The 10,471-nt window shown below is 40.1% G+C and overlaps 2 protein-coding genes across 4 annotated transcripts in view; one reads left to right on the forward strand and one right to left on the reverse strand.

The window, feature by feature from the left end:
- Positions 1-1,093, reverse strand: part of LOC109485262 (vesicle transport protein SEC20-like) — a 4,112-nt gene extending 3,019 nt beyond the window's left edge. Inside the window, exon 1 of one of the 2 annotated variants that reach the window (XM_019788736.1) lies at positions 1,040-1,093. In XM_019788736.1, coding sequence (XP_019644295.1) covers positions 1,040-1,042 — 3 coding nt within the window. In that variant the 5' untranslated portion in view covers positions 1,043-1,093. Of the gene's footprint in view, positions 1-782; positions 909-1,039 lie in introns of those variants that run through there. The other variant, XM_019788735.1, reaches the window with a different exon arrangement.
- Positions 1,094-1,321: 228 nt separating this feature from the next.
- LOC109485251 (ectonucleoside triphosphate diphosphohydrolase 4-like) lies at positions 1,322-9,167 on the forward strand. 2 transcript variants are annotated; one of them, XM_019788713.1, is made up of 10 exons: positions 1,322-1,587; positions 2,582-2,998; positions 3,139-3,289; positions 3,489-3,592; positions 3,761-3,820; positions 4,102-4,259; positions 4,973-5,127; positions 5,418-5,807; positions 6,114-6,275; positions 6,572-9,167. In XM_019788713.1, the coding sequence occupies exons 2-10, from the start codon at positions 2,653-2,655 to the stop codon at positions 6,801-6,803; spliced, it is 1,758 nt and encodes a 585-aa protein (XP_019644272.1). In that variant the 5' UTR covers positions 1,322-1,587; positions 2,582-2,652; the 3' UTR covers positions 6,804-9,167. The 2 variants fall into 2 exon arrangements, with proteins under 2 accessions (XP_019644272.1, XP_019644273.1); XM_019788714.1 differs by lacking the exon at positions 6,572-9,167 and having other exon boundaries at positions 4,102-4,244; positions 6,114-6,279.
- The last annotated feature ends 1,304 nt before the right edge of the window (positions 9,168-10,471 follow it).

The following is a 10,471-nucleotide window of genomic DNA, read 5'->3' on the forward strand; positions in this document are numbered from 1 at the left end:
GATAGAGATCAACTTCTTTTTGTCTTTTTTATTGTCTTCATCTTATGTAACCGCCTTCGTATTTCAGACAGCTTATGCATGAAATTCGCTTGTATTTATATTTTGAACATGTCCAGTTTTGACATATATCTGCTGGAGTACTCTGTATTGATAACTGTTAACGTGATGATAGCCGCCATCGTGAAACGCCTAATCTGCAGTACAGTAGCATATGCCTTCTGACTGGTTAAACAAGTGAAAACAAAGAAGAAATCATGTCAATAGAGCCCAAAATGGAAGATTTAAAAAATCCTGTCAATAGTGCCAAAAATGGCACTGCTGACAGGACGATCCTGTCAACAGTGTCAAAAATGGCACTGCTGACAGGACGATCCTGTCAGCAATGCAGTATTTCCTGTTATTGACAGGATCGTCCTGTCAGCAGTGCAATATTTTCTGCTATTGACAGGATCGTCCTGTCAGCAGTGCAATATTTTCTGCTATTGACAGGACGATCCTGTCAGCAGTGCAGTATTTCCTGCTGTTGACAGGACGATCCTGTCAATAGCCTCAGGCGATTTTATATACACTCCGGGAGTGTATATAAAAGACAAATAGATTTTAAATACACTCCCGGAGTGTATATAAAAGACAAATAGATTTTATATACACACCGGGAGTGTAAATAGCCACGTTCTTTAGTAAGTTTTCCACCGGTTGATGACGTGGGGAGGGGGGTAAGAAAGAAGTTGACACAATGGCTGCTATACTTTGATATATGTAAGGCAAATATATTCACGGACCTGTACAACCGCCTTAGCTTCCAGATCGTGTTTGACTATTTCCTGTACACAAACTCCGACTCGCACGTCGCCGATTTCGTCACCGTTCGCAGCCATCTTGCCTGCAGTGCCGCAGGCGGTAGGACCAGCCTACTTTACGGCGGCTAATGTCGTAAAATCTCTATGATTGTCGCTCACGTGTAACGTTAGATCAATGAACAGTTTACCCATCGTGTAAAATGAAAATCCTTATCACTTGAAGCAAAATGAATCATCACCATTTAATGCCACCTCCATTTTACTGTTTAAGTACCCTCACTGTCGTGTCACTGCCGCAAACTGAAAATAAGGGACAAGCCAAGCAATATGAAGGGTGCTTGCAAGCAGCCTACAAAACTCAATCAAACCTACAAAAACCTACAACAAAAATGAAGTGTTACATCTAAAAAGAGCAACAAAACTTCCCTCTTTTCTGATGTGATTTCTTGACTAAAACTTTCTTATTTCACAAAGATACCCGGGCCTGTTGTTAATGTACTTTCCCTGTAGTTAACGTTGCATGACGGGAATGCCGGGTACACGTAGGTTGATGACGTGTTTGGCGACGCGGATACGTAGGTAGGACGGTGGGTTGTAGTCTTCATTTTTCCCCGTCAAAAGAAGGAACCTGGTCAACGTAAACCAACTACAAACACCCAAGATGCCACCAAGACATCACTGATCTTCTAAGGAACGGGTCTTCTGGGCCAGATCTGTGGAAGTTGGGCGATAAGACGTCGTCAGCTGGAGGGAGTAACCGGGAAGTGTCACGTCATCATATGGCCAGGTGAGACTGTGACATGAGAACTGAGCCACCTGTCGGTTTCAGAGCGTTCATTCCATAACTGGAGACTTCTGGTTGGAATTTTGCGTTTTTATATTTGTTTAACGCTTCGTCGTTTGGGAAGAATCGGTTCACAGGGCTACACCCCCGCCCCCCCCCCAACACACACAAACAATTTAACACACACTCAAACATAATCTTCTCAAACTGTATTATGATTTGAAATTTTGAGGAACACAAATTTCATATCTGTGTGAAGTAGGGGCTCGTAGGTACTTCCAAAAAATTATAGTCTGCAAAACAGAAAATCTACTCTCTTAATCATGTTTTGCTGTTACATTTCAGCAGTTTTGTCACACATTTTGTATTCCAGTTATCCGTCTGTTATTAATTAATTGGTTAAGTTACAGTAGTAGAAATATTTTGGGAAATCTAAAGCTCAGTTGTAACCATTTTACGATACTGTACCAAAATGTCTTGCCCAAACACTAAGTAAGAGATTGTTTGATAATTTGTTGTCTTGCGTGCACCACACCCACTGCTCACCTGTGTTACTTACTTAAGTTAAGGTGCTTACGTAGTTGCCTGAGGCTTACCTGACTTGTAGTACAGGTGTGATACAAAAGTCTGACGACTGTTTATGTCATTGATGACTTAAGTGTAGTGATCCATATTACTTGGCAACAATATCTCTATACTAGTACGTAATGGTGTGCCATTGATTTATTTACCTTTTATTGGTCAAGGCATGATGTGTGCTTAGCTGTCTCTACCACTGTAATTATTCTATATATTGACATGTTCCTTGTGATTTTTCTTCTAATGGGTGAGTACTGATTGTAATTACATGTACAATGTGATTATGATGGTCTCACAGTGATCTCAAGGTACTTCTCATCAGAGCATAAGTTTAGCCTGGGTACCATCCGGATTTTCGCTACGCAACGTAGTGAAAATTTTCCAATTTAAAATATTGCCATTCTATTGTTGTCCATAGGTTGAGTATCCGCTGCCCAGGACTGTCCTGTCAATGGCGACCGGTCCCTCTCTCCCCCTCCCCCAAGTCCCATGGATTTCCCGGCCACACCCCACCTGGCTGCGCTCTTCAAGTACACCATCATCTTCGGACTTCTCGTGGCATTCCTGGTGCTTCTCACGCTCGCTGTGGTGGAGAGCGACAAATTCCTCCCGGCAGCGGGAATCGATAGATACATGCAGAGGATGGCGTTCGGCGAGGCGACGGACACACGTGATCCCAATCTATACTACGGCATTGTTGTGGACTGTGGAAGTAGTGGATCACGTGTGTTTGTTTACTCCTGGCCCAGACACACAGGGAACCCTGCACAGCTTCTTGATATTCGACAAATGAGAGACCTACAAGGGAGACCTGTAGTTAAAAGAATCACACCAGGTATATTTCTGGTCTTACTTTTGTTCCTTATTTTTTGTTATTTCTCATGAATAGTTGACTCATTAATCCATAGCTTGATAAACAAAATTAACAAATCAAAACACTACCTTGCGCCAAATTATATCACCTCTGTTGTCCAGGTTTGTCCACCTTGGCAAGTAACCCTGATGAAGCTAGTACATATCTAAAGCCACTGCTGCAATATGCTGCATACCACATCCCTCGGGACAAACACAAGGAAACCCCCCTCTACATCTTGGCAACTGCAGGCATGAGGATGCTATCAGAAAGGTAAGGATTGAGATACACGTCCACTATAGCACCTTTACTATAACAATATATAGTAATATAACACTGAGGACTTTTACCATATGTTTGGAAAGACAGTATAAACTTGAATCTTTATCTTAAATGTTTTAAATTATTATTATTAACTACAGTGAATATTGGATGTTTATGTTTGTTCTGTTCTGTTTTGATTTGTTCTTAGTGACCAGGAAGACATCTTGGATAATCTACGAGAAAATGTTCCACTGGACTACGAATTCCTCTTCTCAGATACACATGTGGAAGTCATCTCTGGCAAACAGGAGGGTAAGTCTTTTCACCCGACATGCAGCAATAGCTGCTTAAGGTTAATTATAGTTCTTGTGAGAGGTGCTTAAAGTTTCATCTTAAAAGAGGTCATGTTGTGAGTTATGGGAGTTTTGTCAGATGTTCTACGATATGAGCTGTAATGCCTGTTTTCACCATCTATTCCAGGAGTGTATGCTTGGATAGGGATCAACTTTGTGCTGGGTAGATTCAACCATGCAGAGGAAGGTGGGTTCTTAGTCTTCCCTGTAAAGATATTGGTTTACATGACACAAGCTGAGAACACCAGCATTCACCATAGAATGGGGTGTTGTGCTCCAGGTGTTGGGTGTTGGACTCAGTCCAGAGTACAAAATCAGTATGAATACCAGGTCCACTTAACAGTTGTAACCAGCATGTTACGTGATACCATGTAAGATACCATGTGATACCATAATGTGAGTGAAGGCTAGCTTGTCACTGCATCTTGTAATGTTAATTATTCTAAATCTTCTCACTCCTGATTCCAGATGACCCAATGGTAGAGGTTGAGTTTGACCAGACCAGTCTGAGTGAGGCGTCCCAGGTTCCCTCCATTCTGCGGAAGCGCACCGTTGGTGTGCTGGATATGGGCGGAGGCTCGCTACAGATCGCTTTTGAAGTGCCTAAAAGTGTAAGAATTGACAAGGTGTCGAAAATGTTCATCATTCTGGGTGCCTCTGCTTTTTTCTTCTGTCCATTTGGTTTGCTGTGGTCAATTTTTCTGTCCATTTGTCCTTTCTCTGCATGGTTCTTACCAAGTTTGCTTTCATTCTTTGTAATATGAATGCTTTGTTTTTAAATGTTGTGTAATATTTTGGTACAATTAAATGTTCCTTTTCATAACAGAAACCAAACCATCATGACATAACCCAGATGCACATATACAGGCACAATAGAAACACATTTTGTACTTGTTGAAAACTGCCAGGCAAAGACTGCACCGGCAGTTAGTTTGACTTTTCTACATATAGGAATTAAGAATGTACACATCCGTGTAGTTTGTTTGTTAATTTATTTTCAAAACAACAGAAACCGGATCATAACATAATATACTACCGGTAGTAATCAATGATAAAGAAAACAGGAGGGAGGAAAAACCTAAAACAGATTATGTTGAACCTTCAACCTTTCTACTAATTAATCATAGTCTTAATTAACAATGTTTTTAAACATTTTAATCATTATTGAAATAAAGAAGAATAGAATGATGCATGAAATACACAAAAGGAACAATGACATTTATGATACGATCACATAAATCACATAATTATTCACATAAGTTAAGAGCTGTTTTAGCAGTCAACTAGTACTGTAACTAAGTATAAGACTGCGGTCTCACTCTGTTGTTTTTCTCCCCAGGATGACATTTCCAAGAGCCTGATAGCAGAGTTCAACCTTGGCTGTGATAAACACCACACAGAGCACGTGTACAGGGTGTATGTGTCCACCTTCCTGGGGTACGGGAGCAACTCCATCCTCAAGTTGTATAGGGAGCAGATGGCAAACACCTCAAGGTAAACATCTCACACTGGTCTTTGTACTCAAAATTCCTGCTATGGTAGCCAGCAACATTAGGGAGTGGGCAGAAACTACAGCGGATGGCACCCAGGCTAGTTTCTGTCATTCTTGGAGTTGTCAGGAAAATATGGAGTAGGAAGGAGAGTCAAGACTGACCTGTAGCAAGGAACATCCATCCACCATTGTTTGATTGTGTTTCCTTTTAAATGAGTTAGTCAAAAGTGAAGGACCTTCCAGTACATTTATGACAATGAATAAATCAAGACTTGCTCCTTTCCTCACGCAGGTCAACATCTATCCTGGACCCCTGTCTGCCAAGGGACATGCCATTAGAACACACCACCCAAGATGGCCGCCATGTACACTTCAAGGGCACGGGGGACTACACAGTCTGTCGGACCAACCTCCATCATTTCCTGAACAAAACCGTCCCTTGTCAGAAACAACCATGTTCTTTTAACGGTGTCTACCAGCCAAATATAGACTTTAAAAACAGTGAATTTTATGGCTTCTCAGAATTTTGGTATTCCATGGAAGATGTGTTAAGAATAGGCGGGAAATACGAGTATAAAAAGTTTGAAAAAGCAGCCAGTGATTTCTGTAAAACAAGATGGAGCCTGCTGGAGGATCGGTATGAGAAAGGACTGTACCCCCAGGCAGATGAGTACAGATTTAGGTAAGTAGCTACTTTTCTGGCATCCATAAAAATGAGTACATGTCATAAGAGCCTGTTCACATATACATGTATTGTACATGTACAATCTAACTATCACAAACTGATGGCATTCTTGGGATAGCCATGCATGTGTCCTGCAAAATTCAGTTGTTGTTTTATGGAAAAGGCTGTCCTAGATCCTTTTTGGTGGTTAGTTCTGTCATAGCCTGCTTGAAAATGCTGCATGCAACATCAAAACTGTACAAGGATCTATGATAAATGTGACCACAGAATAACCAGAAAATATTTGTCTCTTGTCTGTGCTAGGTCCCAGTGTTTTAAGTCGGCGTGGATGGCGACCATCATGCACGACGGCTTCAGCTTCCCCGCCAACTACAGCAGCCTACGGTCTGCACAGCTCATCTATGACAGAGAGGTCCAGTGGACTCTGGGAGCCATCCTCTATAGAACCAGGTTTCTGCCTCTCAAGTGAGTCAAGTCTCCAGGCTCCTGACATTCCAACATTTGACAATATTACGACTACATGTACATGTATGTTTATGGATTTGTTAGGACTTTAATCATTTAACCTGTATCTTGTTACTCCTAGTATTTTGTCTGATCCTGACCTCTTCCCTCTTGACCTCAATGAAAAGTGGCCAGCAGGCAGTTTTGACTATTTCGTGAACGTTGCTGCCATGCTTGAAAAGAAATCTTCTTTATCAAACCTTTTTGTTAACCATTTCAGTCTATCATTTAACTGTGATGCACCTTCTCGATTGTAGGGAAATCCAGGCAGGAATCCTCCAGCAGCAGTCCAGTTACAAGCCCCCTTGGGTCCGCGTGTCGGCACTCACCGGCTACCAGTACATCTTCTTCCTCTGCTTCGGCATCGTGGTCGCTGCCATCTTCTTCTACATCCGCCGCATGGGAGGTCGACGGATCTCACCTGTCAGGTCACCTCTGCACCACGTTCCCTCCATGTCATATTTCATGGTCGATGAAGGCATGGTTTGAATCCAAGAAGAAAGATTGCCTCATCTTCTGAACAACGATGATATAAGACATCTTTGTTCAGGAGGATGTCTGATGTGACCAAGGTAATCTGTACATCTTGACATCTTGTCTGGCTGTCAAGGTCAAGTCTGATGTGATCTTGACAGTCAAACAAGGAGGTCAGAAGGAGCATGTACTGGGACTTGTATGGACTTTAAACCAGTGGAGTAGTTTTTATCTTGTCTCAACTACTGAGGTATAAAAATTGAAAATCTATACAAGTCTCGGTATGTGCTCCTTCTGATCTCCTTGTCTGGCTGTCAATGTCACATCAAGCTATCCTTTTAACCATCTAGGGTCATGTACAGAGTTGTACAAAGTTGACCTAAAGAAAATATTGTTGCATCTTGCAATTAAAGACCAAAAGATTAGTGCAAACTCTACAGATCAGTTACATGCAAGCGTTTATGTTTCAATGACCTTGTTATCTCTGCATCCATCTTGGATTAGAACTCTATTTTGCCTGCCATCCAGGCATACATTGTTAATTATAATGTGGAAATTTTGCGGTCATTGCAGAAAAAAAATGAGGAATTGAAGCAATCCTTTTTACTTTTAGACAAATGAAGCACACAGACCTATAGGGAACCGGAAGTGATCCCCCAAAATTGTACTCAATGTATGTTGTAGCAAACTTGATAACATGTTCTCTTTCAACAAATCATCCTTCTGTGACACCTGTTGGGTTAAACCCAGAGCTAGTGCAATATAACCTGGACAAAGAGCCTTGACTGTTTCAATGTTGGAATAGAGTCATTTTATCCTATCAATTTGTATTTTCTTTATATGTACTGATTATGCATATGATTCATGTATGGTTGAACTCATGATACATGTAATTTGAACAAAGATTATGCAAATACTGTACATGAATAGCAATCTCCTTTTAACACATTGTACTCTGTAGAAATATTCATGTTGATAGCTAATACAAGTTTTGGGACTGGAAACTGAGACATATACTACAGTATTAGAGTTTTTCCTTGTACAATCCTCTGTAGTTTGGTAGCGTGAGAAAATAATTTAGACGGTTTTATTGTATCATTTGTCTCCTCCAAACTCCAACTAATCAGAGTCAACTGCTCAACTCAAATCTAGATCTAGAATCTGATAGAACTCACACTCTCACTGCCAGATAGTAAACAGTGCAATTCTAAGTTGTACAGGAAAAAGATTGCACACTTCAAACAGTAATGTATTTACAAGACTTACAGAGAAAGTTATTTTTTAGAGATTAAAGAGAAGGTGGCTGTGAGACAATGGTCTGCCACAAAGGATATCCTAAAAGACAAAGTGTAACATTCTTGTATTCAGCACTATTTAAACTATGTCAGGTTATAAAAGTAACATTACATATACTAATGATTGTTACATATTTCTGTGCAAAAACAACCCACAGTAATTTTGATAACAAAGTTTTGGGGCACCAAGGAAAGATCATCCAATCTCCCTGTTTTGTTCTGGACTCAGAAGAACTCAAAATGATAATGCCAAATGTGACACTTTGTCTTTGGGTAATATATTATTTATTCATCTATGATGGCATAGGAAGCTGTCAATAAATTATTTATAAAGTTATTTTGGGTTCATCAGCACTTTGTGCCCATGAAGATCCAAGTTATTGTGAAATGTTCATGGAGTTACTGTCACTGTACAAAGAGCCTTTCAGCTGATTCAAATCAATTCTATTATTACTGGCTTGTAGAAATAAGAATTTCAAAAGTCATTCAGTCAGATTATGGTAGTCGTTAGGATGTGGTGTTCTCACATTCTGGAAACTTTTTGTAATTTAGATGTATCCTACTGATGTGTGTATGTTCAGTCTAATCTGTGCTAACATCAGATCAGATTCAAACTAACTAGGATGGCACAGATATTATCTGTGATATGTACATGTATACAGGCATGTGCAATGTGTGGAAAAGTGTGAAACTCAACAGTGTTACATGTCTAAAGAAGAAAGCAAGCAAACAAAGATAGTATTCCAGCCTTCCACCCACTGCTCTGTGGTGAAAGTTGAAGTACATGTATCTTTTTCCACATCGTAGTTGAAATCGAGGGACCAGCGTCTTTTTCATGTCACGTTTGTATAGACTAGACTGGACTAATGCTAGCCTGGGTGCCAGACCCATAGCACACTACCAAGTTATCCTGCTCACTGAGATACTTTTTGTCCAGTGTGCTATGGGTCTGGCATCCATGCTAGACTAATGCTGGTCATTTTGAATCTGAAATCTGTCATTTAGCTATAGGCTTCTAGGAAGTCATGTCAGAAATCTCACATCTAAACTTCTTACTGAAAGTACAGTAAAGTTGAACATATCATCATCTGTATGAGTGTGATTCCCTCTGTGTTGTGGTATCTTCACCTCTGTCAACACTCTGATTAATTTAACCCCCGTTAACATTTACATATATCCGCCCCTTTGAAAAAAAACTGTGTTTGAGAGACCTGTAGTGCAGCACCTCTCATATATGCATTGATTAGACATGTAGATGTGGTGGAGCTATATTGACATGGTAGGGGATGTTATAAACTGACAGTTTCAAAATTTGAAATGACCAGCATTTGGTGGACTGGTCCATACACCTATACTTGTGTGGCACCCGCTGCATTGAAGGACAAATATCCGCTATTCTTCCATATCCATATCTTACAAAATAAAAAGTCTACATTCTTCGGAATGCAGCCTTTTCTGATTCATTGAAACTTACTGCTAAATGGGTGCACTACAGCTAACATCTGATAGGGGGAGTGATTATGTAGTGAGAGCCAATTTGCCATCTGTGCCGTCTATCATGAATGGAAAGGTTGGAAATGCTACTTTTATGTAACATACATTAAATGTGGACAATTATTTTCACACCAAAGTCTTACATCTGCACAGATGATATATATAACATCTCAGGTGAAAAATATAGATGTTGGCCCTATATACAACTCGCACATGTATCTTGGTCAAATACATGTATCAGTAACTATGTACTAGTAATCCTTGGATGAAGCGATAAAGAGATGTTCATGAATAATTTAGAAGTCAACCCCACCTGTATGCGTTGTCAATACAGCGCTTTTGAGGTAATGGTAATGATGTTTGCGCCATTGTGTTGGCGAGTTCACTTGGAGTCATGGGGAAATGGCAAAGTACCCTTGCCAAGAAGATTGTTTTTTCGGTAGCGTCTGTATGTGGGTGGATTGTTGTGAAATTTGACCTATCTCGATCGAAGAAATTATTCGATTATTCATTTTTCCTTGAGAGCAGGTGTCTTTGTACGAAGGCCCATAGGTACACTTAGCATTTTTTATTCCACTTTGTATTTTCTATGGGTACTTTGTATTTTCTATGGGTACTTTGTATTTTCTATGGGTACTTTGTATTTTCTATGGGTACTTTGTATTTTCTGTGGGTACTTTGTATTTTCTATGGGTACTTTGTATTTTCTATGGGTACTTTGTATTTTCTATGGGTACTTGTTTTTTTCTGTGTGTACTTCGCGAAGTTTTTTTGGTGGCTGGCGAAGCGACATTCATTTTGCTTTGATGTGGATGCTCCATTTTTATTATGGGCGGTATATTTCTGTTTACCATTCCAGGCAACTAAATTTATTTTGAACCTATTAAAACATAA

This window comes from Branchiostoma belcheri, unplaced genomic scaffold (genome assembly GCF_001625305.1).
Source record: "Branchiostoma belcheri isolate BF01 breed outbred unplaced genomic scaffold, Haploidv18h27 scaffold74, whole genome shotgun sequence".
NCBI lineage: Eukaryota > Metazoa > Chordata > Leptocardii > Amphioxiformes > Branchiostomatidae > Branchiostoma > Branchiostoma belcheri.

Excerpts from the sequence above, each read along its gene's own strand:
- LOC109485251 (XM_019788713.1), top strand. The coding sequence starts at position 2,653 with ATGGATTTCCCGGCCACACCCCACCTGGCTGCGCTCTTCAAGTACACC. Across the intron at positions 3,290-3,488 it reads ATGAGGATGCTATCAGAAAG|TGACCAGGAAGACATCTTGG; the intron begins GTAAGGATTGAG and ends ATTTGTTCTTAG. Across the intron at positions 5,128-5,417 it reads CAGATGGCAAACACCTCAAG|GTCAACATCTATCCTGGACC; the intron begins GTAAACATCTCA and ends TTCCTCACGCAG.